At 55.0% G+C, this 26,634-nt stretch overlaps 1 protein-coding gene across 1 annotated transcript in view; it reads left to right on the forward strand.

Moving 5' to 3' along the window:
- The window catches only part of CLMN (calmin), an 81,318-nt gene that overhangs the window by 23,087 nt on the left and 31,597 nt on the right, over positions 1–26,634 (forward strand). Inside the window, exon 3 of the mRNA XM_045288109.1 lies at positions 25,866–25,927. Within this exon, the coding sequence (XP_045144044.1) occupies positions 25,866–25,927 (62 nt within the window). The remainder of the gene's footprint in view (positions 1–25,865; positions 25,928–26,634) is intronic.

The following is a 26,634-nucleotide window of genomic DNA, read 5'->3' on the forward strand; positions in this document are numbered from 1 at the left end:
GCGTGATGAAAGCCTTCACAGGCCTCCGTGCAGACACGGCTGGCAGTGAGCAGGGCCCACACTTGCTTAATTGGACGGACAACATGTAAATCACCCGGCGGGCTCCACCTCCCCACCTGAGGTTTGCCTCTCTGGAGCCCTGGCTGAGCAATCACAGGCTGTAACTCACGGGGCTCCGGAAGAACAGCCTCCTTGTGTATTGGGGCCGCAGGAAGCCAGTGGGTGCCATTCAAGGGTCCTCATGACACAGAGCCCTCCCCACCACCTTTTAAGTCCCCCCATGGAGTCAGTTCTGACCCATAGTGGCCCAGTGCCCAACAGGACGAAACACCGCCCGGTCCTGTGCCAGCCACACCTGTCCTACCCACGCCTGAGCCCATGGTCACAACCACTGACCAGTCCATCTCCTTGAGGACCTTCCTCCTCTTCTTCATTGCCTTGACCGAGCACGATGTCCTTCTCCAGGGACTGGCTTCTCCCGACAGTCCAAATTCGTGAGAGGAGGTCGCGTTGTCTTTGTTCCGCGGCTGTCCATGGGGTTCTCAGCGGCTCCTTCCTCCAAAGTGGGCAGCCGGTTCCTTCTCTATTGTCTGTTCTTCCTTCTCCATTGTCTATTCTTCCTTCTCCATTGTCTGTTCTTTGTCCGGGAGCTCCGCTGAAACCTGTCCGCTTTGGGTGACCCTGCTGGCAGGTGGTCCACTTCTGCAAATCCAGCCCAGAGCTGGTGTCAACTGCCTTGTGTGAGGGTGTTTGGGTTTGTTTCCCTTTTAAGGAGTCTTGTAGGGAGCCTGGGTGGTTTACTCATGACTCACCGCAAGGTCAGCAGTTCAAAATCACCAGTCACTCCACGGGAGAAAGATGAGGCTTTCTACTCCCTTAAAGGGTTACGCTTTCAGAAACCCACAGGGACACTTCTGCCTGTCCGATAGGGTCACTGTGAGTCAGCATCGACTCAGTGGCAGCAAGTTTGTCTGTCTGTTCTATAAGCAGTCCTGGTGGCGTGACAGGTAAGTGCTCTGCTCCTACCTGGAAGGTTGGTGGTTCGAGCCTGCTCCGCCGTTCTGCAGGATGACGACCTGGCAGTCTGTTCCCAGAAAGGAAAGGGATTCTCCTGATGGCCTGGCGTCGGTTCTGACTCGTGGGGACCCAGTGTAGGGTTTCCGAGGCGGTAATTCTTACAGGAGCAGATGGCTGCCTCCTTCTCCCCCGGAGCGGCTGCTTGCACGTTGTCCCATTAGCGGTCCCACGTTTCCCTGACAGTGCCATGTGGGCTCCTCTGAGACCAGAGGATGCTCTAGGCGAGTGGTCCTCTGTCACAGGGGTCACTGTGAATTGAAATCGATTGGACTGAGGGAGCTGGAGCTTCCCAGCTTCTGAACACACTATGTATTCTGCATGAGACACGCCCCCCCTCCCCCAGCCCACTTGGGCACTCACTGCTCCCACACCAGCATATCCTTGCCTCCCATTCCCCACCTGCTAAGGACCCCCTCTTTCCTGCTCTTGAGGCTCTGGGGATCCCAGAGAACCCGCCCTCCACACTCATTTATCTGCAGGACGCGGCCTGGGGCCCTGTGTCCAGCAATTCTACCGCCATGCCCGCAGAGACATGGGGCCCGGGGCCCAGGGCTTTGACTGTCTTTCTTACAACGAATCCATGAAAGGGCCTCTGCCCAGCAGCCTGGGTTCTGAGAAGCACAAACTCCTGTGCACCACGGAAGAAAGGCCTGGCAGTCTGCCCTCCTAAGATGACAGCTGAGGAGACCCAGCAGAACGAGGTCCTCTGCCAACGTGTGTGGGCTTGCCATGCCACGCTAGGGCCACCTGCCCTTCTCTCTGGTCATTACAGCGTCTTGTTCAGAAAGGGCACAGATGCAGGGGAGGGGAGGGGAGGGAGAGGGGGGTGATCAGGCCTCACACACGCACTCAACAAATGGCTGGCCCTCATTGTGGACATAGAGGACATGTCTACGGGATGAAAACACTCACTCAGCCTGGCCACCAACCGTTGAGTCACCAGGCTGCTGGCTGTACTCTCTCAGTCTGGGCTTCACCCTTGTGGCCACACCTGCAGAGGCTGGTCCTCAATTAACACCCACAATGAGGGGCAAGCTGTGCTCTCCTGTGGGTCAGCCAGGGGCCCCCTGCAGGGTGCCTTCTCAGGGTGCAGAGGGGCAGGCACGGGGCCTCGGGATAGGCCATGAGACCAGACTGTAACCACTGCACACGGCCCCCTGGCAGTTCCGCCCACCTCCACTCTGTGGCTGTAGACAAGTTACTTGCCCACCCAGTGTCCTCACTTGAGAAATGGGGATAGTCAGAGTGTCTGCCACGTAGGGCCAAAGAGATTCCCGTGAGGATGCAAAGAATCCACTTGGACAAGGTGCTTAGAGCTTAAACCCACTGCCTTTGAGTCAGTCCTGGCTCCCAGGGAATCCAGTCCCCAAACCAAACACCCTGCTGTTGAGTTGATGCTGACTCTCAGCAACCTTCTAGGGCAGGGTGGACCTGCCCCTGTGCGGTTCTGAGACGGTCACTCTGAAAGGGAGTAGAAAGCCCCGTCTTTCTCCCTCACAGTGACTGGTGGATTCAAACTGCTGACCTTGTGGTTGGCTGCCCAGCTTGTTACAGGTTGCACCACCCGGGCTCGTAGTGATCCGGGAAGATGGGGTGAAACTGACTCAGAGGGTTTCCAAGGCTGTAGATTTTTGGGGGGCTTGGGTTTTTGAACATTTCTTTTTTCATGGTTAAATCACTTTTACAATGAATTGTGTAATCACAAGATCCGTTCTAGTGCTCCCTCCTCCCTCCCGCATGCATGGTTTGCTCCCCCAAGCCCCTCACCCTCCCTATCTCCCACCCTCCACCCCTACTTCCCCTGTAAACCTTTGCATCGTTATCTCCAAGCTTCTATTCCTTCTGTGCTCCACAAACTGGAAAACCCAACACAAACAAGCAAACAAAACCAGAAAAGGCTATAATTCTTTATGGTACAAACAGCCTCATTGTTCTCCGGGGCATTTGGTGGGTTTGAACCGCTGACCTAGTGTTGAGTAGTCAAGAGAGCTTAACCCCTGGGAGCATAAAACGTGTGCATTCCTAAGCACTGCAGCATTCTGCAACGGAGCAGCAGTGGGAGAAGGGAGTGGAGGGAGAGGGGGTGGGAGCCTAGCAGTCAGAGGCTCTATTAGGGACACAGAAAGAGGGGACCTGGTCAAAGTGACAGGATAGTGCCGCCTGACACTCGGGGAGCGAGGGCGGGCTGACCTTTGCTCCTGGGTGTGGGCGCTGTCAGAAGGAAGGGCTTTGGTGTGGGCGTTACTGAGTCTCGGTAGAGGGAGGGTCTTCCGAAATCGGAGGGGCGGTTGTATTTTGAGACGTGATTGTTATGACCGCTAGCATGCATGATGGGCCGGGATTGCTGCCGGGTTTGTGCTGTGTGGTGTTACGTGGGTTTGTTGTTGTGTGGTGTGCTGTTGTTTTGTTGTTTGTTGTGGTGTGGTATAGTGTGTGTTATGTGGTGCGGTGTGGCCTCGTGTGTTACTGTGTGGTGTGGTGTGGCGTTTGGTTGTGCGCGTTGGTGTTGTGTTGCATTGTGCTGTGTTCCCAGGGCCCAGCCCACCCATGTACACCTCTCTGTGGACATCCACGTGGACATCTGCGCACAGCTCCCAAAGGGATTGCCCTTAAGTAGGCTCAGAGCCCTGTCGTGTGTAACCTGCTCCCTACCGCACCAGGTGTGTTGGGACTGGCTGGCATTTCCCAGAACTGGCTGGAGCAGTCCCCAAAAGTCCCCCCTGAGAAGCTCTGTACCGCTGGTCTGAGGCACCGGGGCCAGGGGGCTGGGCCTGCACCGCCCTGTGAGTGAGAGAGGGCAGAGGCCTTGCCCATTGCATGGGTGGCAAAACCAAGGCTTGAGCCCGAGACTAGCCCAGTAGCTCCGGCTGGCAACCCTGACCCCTCAGCCCCTTGACCCTCAAACCTCTGTCGTCAAATCAACTCTGACTCACAGGGACCCTGGACAGGGTTTCCGATCTTTACAGGAGTAGACAGCCCCATCCTTCTCCCAAGGAGCGGCTGGTGGGTTTGAACCACTGACCTTGAGGCTACCCAGGTCTGACGCCTTGGATAAACAGACCCAGCAGCCCTGTGGTGTTGGGGACAGGTCCAAGTGGGTGCTGGGGGCAGTGCCCACTTTATGGCACAGAGCAGTGAGGTACAGAGAGGGCGAACGCCTGCCATCACACAGCAGCCTGATTCCTGATTCCTGCTCTGGCCCCGTGCCCGCTGGCCGGCTGGCTTTTTCCTCTTTTAAAAACTTTAATAAGTCGCCGCCCTGCTTCAGGTGGCCTGTCGCACTCCTGGGCGCTCCTTGAGTCATTTCCGGCCCCTCCCAGAAGGACTACTGGAACTTGGTCTCAGGGCCAGACGCACCCAGGGCTGGCAGGAAGAGACGCCCGCAAAGCCAGGGAGTGGCCTGGAGGAAAGTTATGTTTCAATCAAGTCTGGCTTTGCTGGCTAATCCTTCTCCTCCACCGGCTGGGGATGGGCCTGGCGCTAGCCACAGACCCTGAGTTTGAACCCAGGCCTGCTGCGGGGAGAATAAGCTAGGGGAGGCCCGCCCCACCCCTTGTGCTCCTTCTGAGAGGGGCCGCTGAAGGTGTGGCGGGAGTGGGTAGGGGGGGCTGCTCCCCCTGCTGCCCCACAAAGGCCCACAGCTCCCTCCACGCCACTGCTGACTCCCAGATGTAGGGTTTGCTCAAAACATTCAGCGTCCCTCGTCCAGTGTGGCCCGTAGCACCTCTCTGAGCCTCAGTTTCCTCCTCTGTCAAAGCGGGGCTGGGATCGTACACAGAGGGGTCCGGAGTACGAAGCCCGCTGCCTAAATTCAGGTTCCACCATCAAGGGGAATGCAGGACCCCCGTGACTTGGAATCCAGGACCCCCTGTCTGTTAACATGAGGACAGTCAAGTGTAAGACTTAAGGGATGAGACAAGCTCTGTTGGAGAGAATGCTGGGGTTAGGTGCATTGGGGAGGCTGGTCCCTCTTGCCTGCCGTGGTCAAGTTTGGTGGTGAGCGTGGGGGACTGCTTCCCTACAGCAGGAGCTGGTCCCAACAGCAAAGCCCACACGGTCTGAGGCCACGAAGCTGCCTTGGGCTGCAGGAGGCTCCGTGGCTGGTCTCGACCTCCATGAAGACCTTAGAAGATGGGCGTGCCCTTGACCTTTCAACACCCCGCCTCTCTCACACACACACCCTCCCTACACACACACACTGTGTGCAGGCGCTAAACATATGGTCCACCTGGGAAATAAAGCGGGTGCTCAGGAAATGTAGAGGGGACTGGAGGTGACGTGAGTCTCCAGGGGGTCCCTGCAGCAGGTGTCTCATGTTTGACATTAAGAACCAGCCCACCCCCACCCCCTGCCCTCCACCCTTAATGCTTTTACAAGAGCCATCTCCCTTTGGCACTTTTTCTAATACCTGTACTTTCCTATTCTGCCCCCTACAATACACACACACACACACACACACACACACGCCATCGAGTCGATGCTGACTCACAGCGACCCTCTAGGACAGAGTAGAACTGGCCCTGTGGGTTCCAAGACAGTCCCTCTGTGGAACTAGCAAGCCTCATCTTTCTCTTGAGGAGTGGCCGGGGTGTTTGAACTGCTCACCTTGCGGTTAGCAGCACACCCTGTAACCCACACTGTCACCAGAGCTCCAGCACATGCACACACACACACACACACACACACACATATCGTCACTCTCACGTATACAGTTCCATACACTGTCATGTACACACACACACACACACACACACACACACACACACACACACCGCTGATGATCTCAGAGCTTTTGGTCCGGTCCTCCATGCTCCTCAGAGGCCCCACGAACCAGCAGTGTGCACACGCTTGGTCGGCATGGTCTTCATCTGTGTGCTCACCCATCCTCTGCACCTGCCCTGGAGGCCCCACTTTCTGGCTTCGCACGGTGACTTCCCAGATGGTTGATCTGTGGGGCTCTGGGGCCCAGGGGACCCCCCCTCCCTCTGTTGGCAGGCTTTATGACAGTCTTTCATTTCCTGCTTTAGACTCAGCTGGAGCCCTGGTGCCTTAGTGTGTATGTGTTGGACTGCTAACTGCAAGGTCAGCAGTTTGAAACCACCAGCGGCGGCTTGGTAGAAAGATAAGACTTTCTACTCCCATAAAGAGTTATTGCCTTGGCAACCCACGGGGGCAGTTCTGCCCTGTCCGTAAGGTCACTATGGGTTGAATCAACTCGATGGCAGTGAGTTTGGGGTTTGCCCATATTTCCTGGCATTGAGTGGCTTTGGGGGCAGAGTTTAGTGAGTGTAGGGAGCGTGGGGGTGGGGAGCCCTAGAGGGAGGGAGGCTGCTAACTTTCCTATCGGAAGTCACTGGCCGCTTGCCTCAGAAGATGATGGCAGGGAAGGGGTTAAGAGAGTGCCACGTGTCTGGCGTGGCCCACAGGTATGCATGTGTACACGCACAGACATTTATCACAGCAACAAAGGGAAATGAAGCCATCCAATCACAGGACTGCATAGTGGGTTACTCTTTGGGCTGCTAACCGCAAGGTCAGCAGTTCAATCTCACCAGGTGCCGGCAGGAGAAAGATGAGGCTTTCTCCAGCCTTCAAGAGTTACTGCCTCAAAACCCCAGCGGGACAGTTCTGTCTTGTGGAGTTGCTGTGAGTCGGAACCTACTCAAAGACAGAGTGAGGGACGGGGAGGCCTTCTGTTGTTTATAACGACAGGAGGAGGTTGGTTCAGCGGCAGGGACGGGTGTGAGGGAGGCCACAGGCAGAGAGTGGACTGGTGGCCATGCATTTACACATCCAACCACCTGCCATCCAACCATCATCCATCTCTCCAACCATCATCCATCCATCCATCCACCATTCATCCATCAACCCATCCACCCATCCATCCATCCGCCATCCATCCATCCATCCATCCATCTATCCAACCATCATCCATCCATCACCCATCTACCCATCCATCCATTCATCCACCCACCCACCCATCCATCCATCCACCCATCCACCTACCCGCCATCCAACCATCATCCATCTCTCCAACCATCATCCATCCATCCATCCACCATTCATCCATCAACCCATCCATCACCCATCCATCCATCACCCATCTACCCATCCATCCATTCATCTGCCCATCCATCCATCCATCCATTCATCCACCTACCCACCCATCCACCATTCATCCATCAACCCATTCACCCATCCATCCAATCACCATCCATCCATCCATCCATCCATCCATCCATCCATCCATCTATCCATCACCCATCCATCCATCCATCACCCATCCATCCATAACCCATCCATCCATCCATTCATCCACCCACTCATCCATCCATTCACCTACCTGCCCATGCACCCAGCCAGCCAGTCAGCCAACAGATACATTTTCTTATGTGCCATCATGGGGGCACAGAGATGCACAAGATACTTTGTATTTACTTAGATGTCGCTCATGGGCCAGTTCATTGTGTGATTACCCCCTATTTGGAGTACTTTACGTGATCCGTAAGTTTAAAAGTGCGTAAGTCAAAGAGTCTACGTGAAGAAATAGGTTCATAAAAATACAGTCCAGAAAGAAAATGGCAGCCCAGGGGCAGTGACTATCGAGTGAATGTGGGCCACAAAATCGAGCCAAACCAGACCCACTGCATGGGTCTATGCCAACCCGTAGCAACCTTACGTGTGGTTTCTCAGGCTGTCAATCCTTTACAACCAGCCGTCTTTTCCCCACCGGTCTGCTGATGGGTTTGAACCACCAACCTTGTGGTGAGAGCCCCATGCTTTTCCCCCGAGATCCCGGGGCTCCTTTCTCTGGGCCACAGTCCCCACCATTCATGAAGGTTGGCCCTCAAGCACATTGACGCATTTCCTGGCTGCGGCACCAGAAGGGACCTGCCCTGCGATGGGATTCCCACCTCCTCAGAGGGGAAACGGATATCCTCGTGGTCCCCACCCCTTTGTGGAGTGACCCGGCCAGGAACCCGTTAGCCCAGTGTCAGAACCCTTTCTCCTTTGAGTGTCCCTGTGTGCTTATCACCTCGGTGAATGTGCTGATTCATTAAAAAGAAAACAACACCAAAACAAACTAAAACAGGTAACAAGGACCCATTGGCAGAGCCTATCTGCGGGAGCCTTGGTCTTTGTTCCCTAACCACAAGGTCAGCAGTTTGAAACCACTAGTGGAAGAAAGAGCCGACGTTCTGCTCCTGTAAAGAGCGACTCTCTCAGAAACCCCCAGGGGCATTTCCACCCTGTCCTGCAGGGTCGCTGTGAGCCGGCATCGACTGGATGGCAGAGAGAGGCCTGCAGGGAGCAAGACGGTCATTGTCAAGAGAAGTGACAGGCCTCCTTCCAGGTCCCAGAGCTTCCCCTGCCCGAAGCCCCCTAACGCGGCCTTCCAGTTCCAGGCCCCGCATAGCGCACCTGTGCGCGTTTGTAGTTTTTTTTCTAAAGTAGAGATTTTGGAGGAACAGACCCATGTGGCCGGAGAAGAGAAGTCTCAGAAAGTGCCTGAAAGTAGCCCCTGCTGCCTGAACGCCTGTCTGGTGGAGGCGAGAACCCAGTGAGGAAGGCAGGGCCAGCTGCAGGAGGGCAGGAAGCAAGCCACCAGAGCTACCCACCCTGAGCGGTGCTGAGCTCCCCGTCCTAGGAGGCGTGTAAGGGGACTTGGTGATACCTGATGGCAGGGTTGGATTCTCGCTTCTTAAAGGCGAGGACGGCGAGACTTTGTCTCACTTACTTCGGACATGTTATCAGGAGAGGCCGGTCCCTTGGAGGAGGACATCGTTTGGTCAAGTGGAGCAGCAGTAGAAAAGAAGGTGGCTCTGGACCAGATGGAAAAGCCTAAGATGGTCACTGCTTGGTCCTGGGCTGGGAGGCCTGCCCAGAGCAGTGGGCCTGGGCCCGGGCTCAGGGGCAGCAGCAGCTGCTGGGAGCTTGCAAAGCACACATGTCCGGGCCTGCAGCCCGGGCTCCGAGGCGGGCAGTCTGCAGTGGAGCTTGGGGTGCTCTGATTCTTGGACTGTTCCCAGGTGACTGTCACATGCAGTCAGGCCCAGTCTCAGCCAGTTTCTAACGGAGACAGAACTGAAGTACGCAGTTGGGCAGGGTTCCCCGGGGACCTTGATCCGGTCTTGGCATGGAGGTCCGCAGCATCTCGGGGCTGGAACCGCCGCCGCCGCCGCCACCCCTGCTTTGGAGGTGGGGGTGGAGGTCATGATCATAAGGAGCAAGTCCCTGGTGGATGGCGATGGCCAACATACTGGGCTGCTCACCAGCAAGCTGGAGGTTCGAGTCCGCCCGCAGGTGCCTCAGAAGAAAGGTATGGCGATCACTTCCATAGTCATCCCCGGGGAACCCTGTGGAGCGAGCACACGCCTCCTCCAGCACGCATGGTGTCTCGGTGGAACGGGTGCTGGTGAATGCCTTGGTGGTGGTGGGTGTGGAGTCAGTTCCGACCCAGGGCGACCCCGTGCACGGCAGAACGAAACACCGCCTGGTCTAGCGCCTCCTTCACCTTGTTCCTCTGCCCAGCCCGTGGCTGCAGCCGCTGTGTCCAGGCAGCTCATGGAGGGCCTTCCTCCTGGTCGCTGCCCCCCTCTTTCTACCAAACAGGATGTCCTTCACCAGGGACTGATCGCTCCTGATAACATGTCCATTGCACCCTAGTGGTACTTTGAAGAGATTCACCTTGAAGAGGGGTGAAGGTGAACTGTATTACGGAGAGGGTTTGTGTGTGTGTGTGTGTGTGTGTGTGTGTGTGCACGTGCATGCATGTACATAGTTTCTGCAAGGGTGTGAGACTATTCATTACAGAGGACTCTGTGCTTCCCTGGCTGGTAGGGACCCAGCACTGGGTCTCTGAATGTAGTTTCTGTTTGCTACCCAGTAATTACGTCTCAACGATGAACTTGTGTCCTATCTGCCCTGTTGGTGGTGCCTCTCGTAGGCCTTGGCTTGGGTGGTTGTGATCAGTGCTAATGAGCCTGGTGTGCTGGGGACAGGTCTTTCCTGCTCCAGAGAACAGACACCTCTCACCTTCCCCACTACCACACCCTGGGCTGTCCTTTGCTGCTGCATTCTGGGACAGGGCTTTAAATCACACCTGGGTCACTTATTGGCAAGTTAGGGTTGTGCATGGGGATTTCGTGGTTTATTTCACTCCCTGTCCTCTGGGTGCACCTCCCAGGTGGATCTCAGTGTCCTCGGCTGTCCTGGCTGCCTGGGGCTCACCTGTCCTTTCCAGCCTTCTCCAATGGATACTGCCCACCAGCTTGGGTGATTGGCTCGTCCTGGTTTGCTGAGGACAGTCCCAGTTTTAGCCCTGAGAATCCTTTCCTTCTTGGGCAAACAGGGACATCTGATGATCCCAACCCTCAAAGACCTTACAGCTATCCGTGAAGACATGGCGTTTGGAGGGATGATGATGGGGGTTTCCTAAAGGCAGATGTTCCTGCCGGTTGCAGTCACTGGGTTTCCGAAGGGAGGCTGGCTGGTTTCAATGTCCACTTCTGAAGCGAGTGGAAGCTGGGAGCCCAGCTCATTCTTCTGTGTGTGTGTGGGGGGGGGGGGCCTCGGAAACTCTGCTCACCAGGGACCAGCCCCAGCTCTATCCACCTGTGTTTGCAGGTGAGCTCACCTGAACAAGAAGTAGGCCCCAAAGACATCGTTTGCTTCAGAGTGACCCAGCCAGCCTGGCATGGTGCCTGCAACAAGTCCTGGCTCCTTGCGACAGAGCTAACATCTGTTCTTGGCCACCGCCCTCGTGAGCGGCATTCCCCTCCCCTGTCCCCCATACACACAGCCTGACTCAGTTTCCTGAAACACTGTCCCTCACCTAGCGAGGGGGTTGTGAGGGTGAGTGAGGCCATGGCTGCCCAGTGCTGCTTCTCGTGGCGCCTGGCAGAGGGAAGGAACTTGTTGAGCGCCGCACCCCTCTCCCTCTGTGTCAGTCCGGGATGACTAGAGAAACAAATTCAAGGACCCTCATATGTGTATGAGAAAGAGCTTTCTATACAAGAGAAAATGAATATTGAGAAAACATCCCAGTCCAGATCAAGCCCATAAGTCCGATAGTAGCCCATATGTCCAATACCAATCTATAAAGTCCTCTTCAGACTCAAGCAAGACATGCAATGATGCCGAATACAGGAAGGTTACAGGCCAGTGGGTGCAAAGTCTTGTGGATCCAGTGCAGTGGAAGCATCTCAGCGCTGGCAGGGGTCTCCGCGTGGCTCTAGCGTAGCTCCATGTGGCTTCTCAACAGGAATGTCTTGCAGGGAGTGAGTGTCCCGCCTTCAGCGAGCTATTTATCTCCGTAGCACCTCCAAATGAGGTCATCGAGCTGCGACCTGATTGACAGGCTCAACTCCACTCCTTCACTCTTAACAGTCTCCCATGGACCACAGACCATGTCACCACCACATCCACCCTCCCCTCTCCTTCACTCCAGGGCCGCCGCATTCTCCCTCAACCCTCCGTGGGGAAACTGTCACATCGAACACCCCCAGTGACAACGATGTGTCTCTCGCCCTCTCAGCCACGTAGCAGTGCCATTCCTCTTTGGGCAGCGATGCTTGTCCAGGGGGTGACAAGTCCAGACTGCCCTCTTGTGTGGCCCTGCCCTCCCCAGGCCCGTGGAGTGTGTCTGAAGGTCCGCAGGGGAAAGAGCGAGTGCCGCCTGGAAGACCCTGTGCCATGGACCGTGGAGGTGGCAGCTCCGAGCGCCTCCTCATCCCATGGGCAAGAACTCAGTCATGTGGCCACACACTTGCAAGGGAGACTGGGAAATGTAGTATGGGCGATGCCCTAGGGCAGCGGGTCTCAACTTGAGGGTCTTGACCCTTTTGGGGGTTGAATGACCCTTTCACAGGGGTCCCCTGATTCATAACAGTAGCAAATTGACAGTGATGAAATAGCAATGAAATAATTTTATGGTTGGGGTCACCAACACATGAGGAACTGTGCTAAAGGGTTGCGGCATCAGGAAGGCTGTGAACCGCTGCCCTAGGGGTGTGGAGTTGGATTCTGCACAAACCCAAGCCCATCCCTTTGCTATGATGTCAGTCCCAGCTCCCAGCAACCCTATAGGACAGCGTAGAACGGCTCCTTAGGGGGCCAAGAGTGCACATCTGAGCGGCAGCAGATGGCCCCAACTTTCTCCTCAGTGGCAGCTGATGGGTTTGAATCGCCGACCTTGGGGTTCCACCAGTGTCTGTCACCACCACACTCCTTGGATTCTGCACCCACTCAAAAGCCCACTGCTAGTGAACCGATTCTGCCACCTAGCAATCTCCTATAGGGGTTTCCACTGCTCTAAATCTTTACGGATAGCCTCTGTGTCCTCCCACAAAGCCACTGGTGGGTTTGAACTTCCAACCTTCTAATTGGCAATCCAACACTGACCACGACAAGGGGATTGCTATGTGTTCTACATAGAAGAGAAGTCTGGCTTCAAATGAGCTTAGTTTAAATCGAGGTAAACACGTTTCTTTATTACAGGACTTATCAGGGCCTTGAATGTAAAACCAAATGAAATTCACTGTTAACAAGTCCATTCGGACTCACTGCAACGCCCTAGGACAGGGTCGAAGTGCTCTTCTAGAGATTGTAAATCTTTCTGGGACCAGAACGCCTCATCTCTCCCCTGTGGGCAGTAGCCCAACCCATACTCCACGCGATGCACACCTTCAGGGCTTCTGTCCTTGAATACACTGATCCTAAGTTCGAAACCACCAGCCGCTCTGAGGGTGAAAAATAAAGCTTTCTACTACCGTAAAAGGGTCAGTCTTGGAAACCTGCAGGGGCACTTTTACCTTGTCCTGTAGGGTCACTATCGGAGCCCCGGTGGCCTAGTGGTCACACACTGGGCTGCAATCCACAAGGCTGGCAGTTTGAAACCACGGGAGGAAGACCAGGCTTTCTACTCCTGTGAAGAGGTGCAGTCTGGGGAACTCAGAGGGGCGGGTCTACCTGTCCTGTAGGCCTGCTCTCGGCCGGTGTCGACTCCGTCCGTGGCAGTGAGTAAAATGTCCACAAGAGGGGGTGAGCTATGCAATGTCGCCCACACATCCTGTCTGTACTCTGCTTTCGAAAGCATTTTACTAATTTCTTTCCATATATTTATGTAGTGTAACACCGTGGAAAAACATATGAAACACAGTTAGTTACACAGCCTAACTCATCCAAACGGTGACAGGACCCCAATGTGCACACACACCCCCTTCTATCCCTGACTGCCCCTCCCTGCCAATTTTCTTCATCCCCCCGTCCCCCGGTTCCTTTTAGAATAGAGGTCTCATACAGTGTGTGTCGGGGTGAGGTTGGTTGACTGGCCGAGCCTCCTGCCGCCCGTGGCTGAGACCCGTGGTGGCGTCTCATCGTTGTTTCGCGGGGAGGCCGAGGGCTGCACTGTGAGTGCTCTGGGGTTTGGTGATCCGTGCCTCCACTCCCAGTGCTTGGGCTGTTTCTGGAAGCATCTAGAGCTTGGGTGCTGCAGGATGGAGTTGGGGGTGGTGGAGGGGGAGCTCTCTTAGAAGTTTTTCAAGTTCCTAATTAGAAGCGTGTGTATTTTCACAAACACTGTGATTTGGGGGAGGTGGGGGGGACCAACAAAAAGCCACCAAGATGTGTGGCCTATGGGAGGAAGTTTATTCCCCGGGGTGCAGGGGCCCATGAGTGAGTACTCGGGAAATGAGACAAGGAAATGTTTTGTTTTATTTTCTTAATCATTTTATTGAGGGCTCTTACGGCTCTTGTCGCAGTCTATCCATCCACCCATTGTGTCAAGCACCTTTGTGCATATGGTGCCATCATTTTCAAAGCATTTTCTTTCTACTTGAGCCCTTGGTATCAGCTCATGTCCCCCCTCCCCCACATTCCCTCCATCACGAACCCTAGATAATTTATAAAAAATTTTTTTCATGTCTTACACCGACCGCGGTCTTCCTTCGCCACTCTGGCCCCCTGAGACGGGGTTAAATGTCAAGGCAATGTCTCACCTTTCCTCTCTCCCCCTCCCTCCCTCCCTCCCCAATCTTTTCTTCTCAAACCTTTGCAAACAAACCCATGAGTTGTTGCCAACTCAGAGCGACCCTGTAGGACCGGGTAGAACCGCCCCTGTGGGTTTCCGGGGCTCTCAAAGTAAGGAGAGGCTTTCAGGGGACCCTTGAGGACAGGGTCCCGGGAGCGGGGGAGGCTGGTAAAAACTGGCCGGGCCTGTGACTAGTCTGTGGTCCTTCTGAGACACCTGGGGGTAGGTCTGAACCGGCAGCCTCCCGGCTAGTGGGCTAGAGTTCTCCGAACGGAATGGTCTGTTCTCTCCATCCCGGTTCTGGGTCCTTTGCCTGGATGGGTCCGGTCACCCTGTGTGTGTGCCTGTGGGTCTGGCAGACATGTAAGACCCTGTCCCCGAAGCCTGGGTTTTTATGGCTGGCGTCATCGGTCATAAATCACGGTGGACTGAGGGTTAGCCCTGCAGTTACACAGCCTCGCTGGCAGAGAAAACTCAAGCGGGTAATTAAAAAAAAATCTTTCCTTACAGGGTCCACCTCGACATACACATACATCCATAGATAAGTCCACACAGTTTAAAACCCAATTTGGTGTGTGATCAGGCTAGTCAGGGAGTTCTGTGATTCGGGGTGGTCCGTGAGCAGGAGTGGCCCAGGCAAGCTGTGGTACCTTAACTCGTGGCCTCTGGGACCTGGAAGATAATTGAGTTGAAGACACCCCTCCACCCCCAACTTCCCGCTTCCCATAGAAGGCAGATTGATTTGCACCTCCAGTGCATTTGGGGGACCCAAAGCATTTGTTTGCCCCAGCCACAGTGGGCAACTCCGCTCTCCTGCTCTCTGCCCCATGCCCAGGGGTGGGTGGGAGACCAGGAGGAGGTGGAGGCCCCCACACTTGTTGGTTCTCCTGATGGGCTGCTGACCCGGGGCCTCAGAGAGTTTTGCGTTTTATTACCAGAGTCTGGATGAAAGCGGGTGGGGGTCAGAGCAAGTCTTCGAGAGGAAAACAAAGGAAATTAAACACGGTCTTGGTGGGTGAGAGCCACACGGAGGCCTTGGTGTGGGGGCAACGTGGCTTCCAGGAGTCAGAGCTGGAGGACGCTGCCTGCCTGTCCCCAAAGCCTGGCCCCACTCCTGTTTAAAAAGCAATTGCCGTTTAATTTGTCTACGAGTTTTAGTTCTCCAGTGAACCAGCATGGGGCCGGGTAATGAGGCCGTGTTTCTGGGAGGTGTTGAAAGATGAGGAGGGGACAGCGGGGGTCCTGCTGGCCGACCTGGGCCTCATGCCCAGGTGTCGGGGGCCAGGGAGGCAGGGCCACCTCGGGGCTGCTCCAGGCTAGTGTCTCTGAGCTCCTGCCCCCCTTCACCTACCCTCCCGTGTGGTCCAGCTGGTGGAACCGCCACTCTGAGCCCCTGGACAACAGGACGTCTCTGTGGCCCCAGCCAATGGAGTGCGGGGTCAATGTCTGCAGTGGACTGAGGAGGACACTCTTTGCAGCAGAGTGAACCTCTGGGGGTCAGGGAGAGGCTGTGAACTGGGGTCTCCCGGCACAGGAGTCAGGACCTCGGTGCCCGCTGTCTCCCAGTAGGGAGACATCACATTTTAACAGGGGACATTGGTGGGCCAGTGACAGAATGCGTCCCTTCCACAGGAGAGACCTGGGTTCCCCTCTCAGCTACCGATTAGACTGCCGTTCAAACCCACTAGCTTCTCCGAGGGAGCAAGATGAGGCTTTCTCCCGGAAAGAGTTAACAGTCTGGGCAGTTGCACCCTGTCCTTATGGGTCAGAATCGACTGGACGAGGGGGAGGTTGAGAGGACCCCAGTCCTACTGGTTTACACATTGGACTGCTAGCCGTAAGGTCAGGAGCTCGAACCCCCCCCCCCCCCACCTTGCTGCAGGACAAAGACGGGGCTTTCTTCTCGTGTGAAGAGTTCCCATCCCCGAAACCCTTGGGGTCCTGTGGACTCAGTGGCCGTTCATTTGTTGCTTACTTTTTTAAGACCAAACAAACAAACACTTTATTAAGGGCTCCTACGGCTCTTGTAACAATGCAGACATCAAGTGTCTCCGCACAGTTGTACATCCATAGCCATCATTTTCTAGACATTTATTTTCTATTGAGCCCTTGGGGTCAGCTCCTCTGCCCCCTCTTTGCTTCCACCCCCACCCTTGTGGCCCCTTGATAAATTATAAATTATTATTATTTTCATATCTAACACTGACCTGTCTCCCTTCCCCCATGATTTCTGTTGTTCATTCCCTTGGTGGGGGGCAGGGGGGACGGGGCTGCGGTTATGTGTCCATCATCACGGTCAGTTCCCCTTCCTCCCCTCCTCTCCGCAGCATCCCTCTGCCCTCCTGGTATCGCTGCTCCCATTCCTGTTCCTGGATTCTGTGTGCTGTGAGCTCTTATGTCTTATCTGTACCTGTGCACATGCTCCGGGTTAGCCCGCAGTGAAAGGCAGGACTGGGGTCATGCTAGTGGGGGGTCAGGAAGGCTCAAGGAACCAGAGGAATAGTGTGTGTTTCATCAGTGCTTTACTGCGCCCTGGTTGACTCATCCCTTCCCTGTGACCCCCCTGTGAGCGGATGTCCCATTGTCTACAGATGGGCTTTGGGTTTCTGCTCCGACCCCCTCATTCTCAGCAATGTGGTTGGTTTGTCTGTTTGTCTGTTTGTTTGTTTGCGGTCTTCTGATGGCTTTTACCCAGTTTCGCACACCTCATGATCGCACAGGCTGGTGTGCGTCTTCCACGTGGGCTTGCTGCTTCTCTGCTAGATGGCCGCTTGTTTGGCTTCAAGCCTGGGTTGGTTAAATTCTGTGTGGCGGTGCGGCCACTAGTCCTCTGTCGGCAGAGGCACGCATGCTGTTGGAGGCTGGACAATTTCAGCAGAGCCCCCAGACTGAAAGACGCCCGGAGGAAAGGCCTGGTGCTCTCCTTGCAACAACTGCGTCTGCACCCTCGAACCACCCTGGTTCTCTGCTGGACGGGGGCCGAGGTGGGGGGCTGCAGTCCCCCAAACAGTGGGCCCTGGGGGCCTGGGGTGGGAGAGCTGTCACACCTCCCACTTTTTAACCCTGTCCTGAGCAAAACCAGAGCCTCGGAATTTGGGTCTGTTGAGCTGGGCCTCCAGGGCCCCCCACCTTCTCCCTCCTCTGTGCCGGTGCCCCCACCAGCCAGGACAGCACTTTACGGCTCTCTTATTACCCTGCTGTTTCCCAGTAAACCCACACTAGCCCACAGACGCCCCGAGAGGGCCAGACTCCCTTTACAACGTGGTAGGTGCGGTGGAAAAGGGGCTGTTGGGTTTATGAAACGATACAAAGTTTATGGAGTCTTGGCAGGCCAGGAGTGGGGAGGGCTTACGGCTTGGGGCGTGGGGGGAAGGGACTTGAATCAGAGGGCAGAGGGCACAACCCACAGTTTGGGCCAGAGCTATGACAGTGCTGGCAGGGAAGCCCCTGGGCATGTCTCTGGGATGGTCTCCTTTCATGTCCACCACAGCCCTGCCAGGGTGGACCAGGGCCTCCTTGTGCAGAGAGGTGATGGAGAGGAGGTGTCACAGAGCGAGGAGGACACTGAAGGGTGTGCCCAGGCTCAGGTCCAGAGATGACGTCCCCACACCCCAGTCCAGCTGTCCCCGATGTCCCACCCACTACGTATGCTCAGGCCTGCCTCCTGGTGCCGGCCAGGTGGAAGGGCATCCGGGTAGGGGCTAGAACCCCAGGTCTCCATCTGCCAGCAGGACCGCTTTGGGTCCCACTTGGACTCTGAGGGCACCAAGGGTGTCCAGAGAAACCACCTTCCATCCAACCTCATCTACCCTGGGAACGCCTTGTCCATCTTTCCTGCCGAATACCTGTGCTGCGTCCGTGTTCCTTTTGTGAGTGCAGATCGGTGTGCTTCGTCTGTCATCCCTGATGTTACCGCGAGGACATGCACTCATCACTGATTAGACATTGCTGGAACAGCAGACGGTGGTGGACGAGTGGGTGGGTGGATGAAATGATCGACGGATGGGTGGGTGGGTTGATAGTAGGTGGGTGGGTGGATGGATGGATGGAATGGATGGAATAATAGGTGGCTAGATGGGTAAAGGCAGACGGATGGGCTGACAGATTGCTAAGTGGATGGATGGATGGATGGACAGATGCATGGGTGAGTGGATGGAATGATGGATGGAATGGATGGAATAATAGGTGGCTAGATGGGTAAAGGCAGACGGATGGGCTGACAGATTGCTAAGTGGATGGATGGATGGATGGATGGATGGATGGATGGATGGATGGACGGACAGATGGATGAGTGAGTGGATGGAATGATGGATGGAATGGATGGAATAATAGGTGGCTAGATGGGTAAAGGCAGACGGATGGACTGACAGATTGATAAGTGGATGGATGGATAGATGGATGGATGGATGGTGGACAGCTAGATGGGTGGATAAATGGATGGCTCTGTTCTCTAGATAGAGGAGTAGGTGGATGGAAGGGCAGGCAGATGGAGAGGCCAACTGATAGATGATAAGTGGATGGGTGGATATAGATGTATGGGTGGATAATGAGTGGACAGATGAATAAATGGATGGATCCATTATTAGACAGCTGTGTAAGTGGATGGAACGGGAGACAGATGGATAAGTGTGTGAATGGATGAATAGATGGATGACGGACAGACAGGCAGGCAATGAGTAGACTTACAGACACCCATGTCTTCATCCACACCGTCCAGCACAGAGACACAGCCCTCCCGGCTCTGGCTGAATATGCTTCTGTTCAGGGGCACCTTCAGCCCTCCCAGAAGCCACACAGAGAACCCAACCCGTGTGTTTGGCTGCATGTGTGTAAATACTTTACGGTCCCCATAAAGTTGTTTAAAGGCAGGTGGGGGTGAGCGTATAAACCGGGCAGCCTTTGGGGAGGGCAGTTTGCAAGTAGCTATTAAAATCTCAAATGTGCCTACCTCTAAGGCCCAGCTGGCACGCTTTTAATCGCCCATCGTAAGAAGTACATTCAGGCCCTTGCGCACCAAGAACCTGGCACAGGGTGTGCCTGCCGCTCAGTGATGCCCGCTCACGGCAGAGGAAGTCTGGAAGCAGCCCGAGTCGCCGGGGAGGGAAGGCCTTTCCGATCAGTGGAATAGCCACACCATGGAAACACAAGCCATTAGAGAAAGGGGCCAGGGCAGTGGGGTCAGGGCGGGAGGGATGCAGCGGAAGGTCAAAGGGGGCTGGGGTTGGGGAAGCCTCTGAATCTCTGGGTCTTCCGGCCCCTTTGCCCTCATCCACTTCATTCTCTTCTCCCGACTGGAATTCTATCTCGAATTCCCAGCCACTGGCCTCCGTGCCCCGCAGGAGAGATGGAACCAGAGGTCAGCAGGGCTGAGCGGTCAGCGCTCTCTGCCCACTAGAAAGGCCGAAAGCCACCTTAGAAGGACTTCACGAATGGGTGCCTGTCTCCCTCGTGGTGGTAGTGGAGGGGTGGGGGGCCAGAACAGAGTGACTGAAAAACCCTGGGACCCTTATCTCCTTTGAGAGGTAGATGGGCCCTCTTTTTCTTAATGCTAAAAAACAAATAAAAACAAAACAAAACGGGAGCCCTGGTGGTATAGTGGTTATGCACTGTGCTTCGATCCTCATGGTGGGCAGTTCGAAACCACCAGCAGCTCCGAGAGAGAAAGACTGAGCTTTCTACTCCCGAAAACAGTTGCCGTCTGGGAAACCCAGGGGGTCACGATGAGTCAGCCTTGACTCTGCGATGGCAGTGAGTTTCAAAGAAATGGGAAACCGCTCTGAACCCACGCGGGCTGTTCTGCCAACGGCCTGGTCATTGAAGGGCCATCTGGTTGGGGCATTTCGAGGAAGCTTCATGGGCAACACCGAGCCCTGGGGGCTGAGTGACCTGCTCACCTCAAAGCTGACCGTTCGAAACCCCCAGGGGCTCCCCAGGAGAAAGACGAGGTTTTCTGCTCCTGTGAAGAATTGCCGTTTTGGAAGCCCGCCGGGGCCCTCTGCCCTGTCCTGTAGGGCCTCTCTGGGTGACGTGAGTGAGTTAACAAAAGGCAGAAGCTGCAGAGGCCACGGCAGCCGACAGAGGCCTGCGACCCGTTTCAGCACGTCCCCAGGTCCCCTTGCACAGAGGCAGGGAGGGTCAGGAGAAGCAGACACTACAGGGTCACAGGGCAGGTTCTCAGCCCCATCTTTGCTGCTTATCAATTATTTGACCCTTCTTTTTTTATTATTAAAAGATCACTTTATTGGGGGCTCTTACAGCTTTTATAACAACCCGTGCATCAGTTGTATCAAGCATATTTGCACACATGTTGCCAACACTGTTTTCTAAGCCTTTACTTTCTATTGAGCCCTGAAAATCAGCTCCGCTTTTTTCCCTCCCCCACCCTCATGACCCCTTGATAAATTATAAATTATTATTTTTTAATCATTTTATTAGGGGCTCATACAACTCTTATCACAATCCATACATACATCAATTGTATAAAGCACATTTGTGCATTCATTGCCCTCATCATTCTCAAACCATTTGTTCTCCACTTAAGCCCCTGGCATCAGGTCCTCATTTTTTTACCCCCTCCCTCCCTGCTCCCCAGTCCCTCATTGAGATAGTTTATTGTGCCAGCCTGGCTGATAAACGCAGGTGGGATTGACTAAGGGGCGGAGAGATGGATGGCTTGGTGAGCCTCGCCTTTCTTGTCTCTCGCTCTGTGATCATCGGACCAGTAGGCGGCTGCCTTGCTTGTTCTGTGCTTCAATTTAAAGGCTACACTGCCTGTGGGACGTCTAGCCTGTGGACTGTGTCGCTGTAAGTTGAGGTCCCTTTAAGACATCTCTGGAGCTGGGGACTGGTGGTTGGTGACCTGCCTTGTGATTGGCTGCTGTGCTGACATAACCTAGCTCTCTCTATAAATAGAGGAAGATCTGGCAGCAGACTAGACTTGAAGGACTGCTAGTCTCTCAACTTTCTCTCATGGACGTGAGTTGCACTGAGCCATTTGTAGTGTTTCTAATTTAACTGTTTATTTCTTGTATTGTATATTTATCTGTATATGATTTAACAGTTCATTTCTCGTTATATATCTAATTGTCTTTACAAATAAATACATTATATTATCAGGAATTTGGTTTTATCTCTCTAGCGAACCCTGTCTAACACACTCATGAACCCTTGATAATTTATAAATTATCATTTTGACATATCTTGCCCTGTCCGACGTCTCCGTTCACCCACTTTTCTGTTGTCTGTCCCCCAGAGGAGGTCACATGTAGATCCTTGTAATCGGTTCCCCCTTTCCAACCCACTCTCCCTCTACGCTCCCAGTATTGCCACTCACACCACTGGTCCTGAAGGGATCATTCGCCCTGGATTCCCTGTGTTTTCAGTTCCCATCTGTACCAGTGTACATCCTCTGGTCTAGCCAGATTTGCAAAAATGATAAATTATCATTATTTTCATATCCTACACTGACCACTGTCTCCCTTCCCCCATGGTTTCTGTTGTTCATCCGCCTGGGGGTGGGGTGGAGAGGCGGTTATGTGTCAGTCATTGCAATCGGTTTCCTCTTCCTCCCCTCCTCTCCCCCCTTCCAAGACCCTGCCCTGCGGTATCACTACTCCCATTCCTGTTCCTGTATTCCACGTGTCGTGAGTTCTTACCTCTTATCTGTACCTGGGCATCTGCTCCAGTCTAGCCCCCAGGGGAAGGCCTGACTGGGGTCATGCTAGTGGGGGGTGAGGAAGCCTCCAGGAACCAGAGGAATAGTGTGTGTTTCATCAATGCTTTACTGCATCCTGGTCGACTCACTCCTCCCTTGTGACCCTTCTGTGAGGGGATGTCCCATTGTCTACAGATGGGTTTTGGGTCTCTGCTCCAACCCCCCTCATTCTCAATAATATGTTTTTTGTTTGTTTGTTTTGTTTTGGGTCTTGTGATGCCTGTTACCGGATCCAATTGACACCTCATGATCACACAGAGTGGTGTGTTTCTTCCATGTGGGCTTGTTACTTCTCTGCTACATGGCCGCTTGTTTAACTTCAAACCTTTAAGACTCCAGACGTTATATATTTTGATAGCTGGGCACCATCTGCTTCTTCATCACATTTGCTTATGCACCCACTTTGTCTTCAGCAATCTGCCAGGGGGGTGAGCATCACAGAAGGCCAGGTTGCTGGAACAAAGTGTTCTTGCATTGAGGGAGGGCTTGAGCAGAGGCCCATCAATTTCCTCAATGATTGCCATATAAATATATGCGCATAGGTCAATGCCTCTATTTTAATGAATTACTATATATTACATAAGTGCACACCTATGTTTATACCTCTATCCATAGCTTTGCGTCTCTATCCATAGGTCTTTCCTCTGTTTCCTTTTACCTTCTCCTGCCCCACCATCAGACTCACCCTTCCTCTGTCTCTTAGTGATTCCTCTCAGCTGGATTGCTGTGGCTCCAACACCCCTGGGATCTCTACATTCTCCTCGTTGTTGCTTTCAATTCCCTAGTTGTTCCCCTGTCTGTCGTGTTGTTTGCACACCGCTCCCTTCCCCCGCCTCCTCTTCCCCCCAAGTCCCTCCAGTCCTGTAGGTCCCGTCTCTCTCTCTCTCCCCCCCCTCTCTCTTTCTTTCTTTCACTCTTAGTTTCTTCATCTATAAAATGTCCATCCATCCATTTCCCCGTCCCCCCATCCTGACCAGTTGTGTGGCCCTGGACAGGTTACAGCCTCTCTCCCTGCCTCATGTTTCCCACCTGGACGATTTGATAGCACCCACCTTGGAGGACTGATACGTGGGAAGTGGTGTCTGTGCTGGTGCAATTGGCTAGCCTACCTAAAGTGGAGGGCTTTGAATCTAGCCAGAGGCACCTCGGAAGAAAGGTGATCTTTCAATATGTGTGTGTGTGTGTGTGTGTGTGTGTGTGTGTGTGTGTGTGTGTGTCTCAGACACTGAAAGTCCCGTGGAACAGTTTTGTCCTGACACACACGGGCTTGCCGTGAACTGGCACCATCTCCGTGACAGCTGGTTCTTGGTGCGTGCGAAGTACTTAGATCAGGGGCTGCCGTGTTGCGGGTGCTCCGCAAATACCATTTTACTCATCGTCATTATGGGTGTGAATGCTAGCCGTAACAGGCCGAGCTTGGGTACCAACCCAGGCCCCTTGCTTCTATTCCCAGGGTGTTGGCTGATGTGGGGGCCCTGGAAGGTGCACATGGTTAAACACTCAACTACTAACAGAAAAGGTTGGAGGTTCGAATCCACCCAGAGGCACTTCGTAAGAAAGGCCTGGTGATCTACTTCCAAAAGACCCCTGCTGTTGGAAGATCCAAGTGGGAGAGCGCACGCACACGTGCACACACATGCACACACACGCACACACGTCTCTTTGGTCTTGAGAGGGCTTTGGGTGATATGGGGTGAATGGACAGACCTGGGAGTGATTCTGTCCTGCCTCTCTCCTGCTGATGTCCCTTCGGAGCCCCTTTGGGCGCATTAATAAAGCACGGCCTCCCCGTGAAGGAGTGCCGTGGGATAAAGATGAAGGCCTGGCACGCCGTGGAGCGTGGTAGAAGGCAGTTGCCTGGGCAATGAAAGATCTTTTCTAGAGCCCTGTCTCCTGGCAGGAAGTGTCCGCCTTGGGTTTTCTGCCTTCCCAGCGTACCTGGGTTCAGCAGACGCCACTGAGCTCCTCCTCCCTGGAGGATCCAGCCCGTCCCTGATCTGCCGAAATGAAGCCGCTGCCATCCCACGGGCACCGGCTTCTAGCGGCCTGATCCTCTCCCCCAGCAGCCGGCGGTGTGGACTGAAGCCCAACCGACAGTGCCACCAGGGTTTGGTGCCTGTGGCTGTGGACGTTCCTGTGAGTCTGTTCTGACCCCGCATGACCCTGTGCCCAACAGATCGACATACTGCCCCGTGCTGCGCCAGCCCCAAACTGTCCCTGAGCCTGACCCCAGCCAGGGTTTTAAAGAAGCCTGGCGGCCCAATAGTTACATGTCCATCCAGTAACCAAGAGGTTAGTAGTTTGAGCCTACTCAGGACTCTGAGGGAGACTGAGCCTGGCCGTCCAAGCTTGTGAGGATTATAACAGCGGTACACTCCGTCACAGGGGGTCATGGCTGTGAGCGGAGATGGATTTGATGGCCCCCGGAGAACAACAATGCCATTAAGCAATAACTGTCCCTGCCTCGTGTCTCCCTCCCCCCAGCCCTTTTGTTAGGTGCCATCCAGATGGTCCCGACCCATAGGGACCACCCTGTGGACCACAGAACAAAACACTGCCTGGTCCTGCGCCCTCCTCACAACTGTGCCTGGGCCCAGGGCTGCAGCCACTGTGTCCGTCCATCTCATCGAGGGGCTTCCTCTTGTTTGCTGCCCCTCCCCCTTACCAAGCGTGATGTCCTTCTCCAGGGACTGGTCTCTGCTGACAGGTGTCCGAAGTCTGAGAGGTGAAGTCTCGCCATTCTCTCCTCCAAGGAGCACCTGGCCGTACTTCTCCCAGGACGCTTTGGTTTGCCCTTTTCGCGGATGCCCTGCTGACCTCTGATCTGCTTTCCGTCCTCTCTGAATTGGCCTGTTCTCGCCCTTCGCTGGAGGTGGATCACGCACTGTTGGCTCTCTTGAGTCTGGCTTACGGGTCTCCTGGTCCAGCAGGGTCCTGGCTGAATTAGGAATAACGTTGTCTTTGTAGCCGACAGAGGGGCCCTGGTGGTGTGGTCAGACAGGGTCCCTCTGGGTCAGCACTGATTCAGACAGTGAAGTGCCGTCATGGCTATGCCTTGCGCTACTAACCAGAAGGTCAACAGTTTGAAACCACCAGCCAGAGAGGAACCTTGATGCTCTCGTAAAGAGTTACAGTCCCGGAAACCAGGAGGGCCAGTGCTAGCCTGCCCTGTAGGGTCGCGATGCGTCGAAATCGACTCCAGGTCAGGGCGTTTGCTTCTATAGCCAGGATTCCATGGGGAGTGTGGACGCCTCTGTGGACCCATGGATCTGTGGATGGTCCGTGGCCCTGGTCGGAGGGACTGCTGTGAGCCTTGGGTCAAGTGATCGGGTACCTGACTCCCAGCCTGCAGGTCGTGGGGGGCACATGCCGAGGAGTGGGGTTGCTCATGGGTTGAGTGAGGCCGCTACCTGCTTTCGCTGGCACTGCCAACCCGTGTCCTTAAGCAGCTGTGCCACCATCTACGTCTGCAGCCAGCCGCTGAGGGTTCCAGTGTGCCTTGGTCACTCACCCCCCCACACACCCCCCTTTGTGGTCTCAACTTGTATTTTCCCATAGCGACTCTGGGCCTCAGAGCCCACCTCGTCCCCTGAGTCCAGCCGATCACTCTGCTCCGGGACCCAGAAGGAACCCGGGGCGGGGGGAGGTGGGGTGAGGCTGAGGACCTTGGACTCTGGGGGCCGGGCCAGCCCCACCAGCCCCCTTTGGTAGGACCCATTGCCCCCGGACCCCTGAAGGAGCCCCAGGGGAGGGGAAGGTGTCGTTTTGCACACACATCTCTTCACCCCTAGGAGCCCCTGCTGGTGAGGGGGGGTCTCTTGTGGTGCTGCAAACCGCATGGTCAGCAGTTGGAGACCACCAGCCACTGGGGAGAAGGACAGGATGGTCCACTCCCATAAAGAGGCACAGCCTCAGAACCCCACAGGGGCAGTTCTCCCGCGTCCTGCAGGGTCGCTGTGGTCGGAATGGACGGGGGAGGGCAGTGAGGTTGGGTATCATCGGGGTTCTCTCCATCCAGCTAATGCGTGCCTTTGCACATTTCAGCGGAGAGGGAGTCTGTGCAGAAGAGGACCTTCACTCGCTGGATCAACCTCCATCTCGAAAAGGTACGGGCGCACCTGGGGCAGGCAGGGCATGGGGTCACCTGTAGCCTCACCATCACTGTCCGTGGACCTGCTGGTCTGGTGGGGGTGGGGGTGGGGGTAGGGATGGGGGTGAGGGTGGGGACTCCTGAGCACTCAGTCGCCCACCCGCCCACTCCGTCACCATTCGGTTACTCACACTCTCACTCACTTTCACTCACTCCTCACTCACTCTCCCTCCCTCCTCCTAGCATCCTGGAGCCCCTTCTCAGCCCCCATCTCATACTGGGAACCTGGAGGGAAGCAGGCATGGCCCTGCCCTATCAGACTAGCTGGGAAAGGAGACAGAAGCCCTGGTAACATAGTGGTTACTTGTTGGGCTGCTAGCTGAGAGGTCAGCAGTTCCAAGCCACCAGCTGCCCACTGGGAGAAAGCCGGGACTTTACGCTTGCAAAGTGGTACCATCTCAAAAACCCCAGGGACAGCTCTGCCCCACCCTGCCGGCCGCGCTGAGTCACACTGCACTCGGTGGCAGTGAGTCTGGTGTGGTTGGGGCAGCAGGGCCCCCCCTTGAGAAATAGGAAAGGGGTCCCCTCTGATGGCTGCGCAATGCAAACCCTGCTGCCGACAAGAGCCCTCGGGGCTCAGGCTCAAGCACCAGGCGGTGCTTGACTTCTCCTCCTGGCTCTTGGGTGAGAGCACTTGAAATTTTAAAGGGTCACAAGAGCCCT

The sequence above is a fragment of the Echinops telfairi genome, unplaced genomic scaffold (assembly GCF_000313985.2).
Source record: "Echinops telfairi isolate 266 unplaced genomic scaffold, ASM31398v2 ScPeMD7_18;HRSCAF=68, whole genome shotgun sequence".
Lineage (NCBI taxonomy): Eukaryota > Metazoa > Chordata > Mammalia > Afrosoricida > Tenrecidae > Echinops > Echinops telfairi.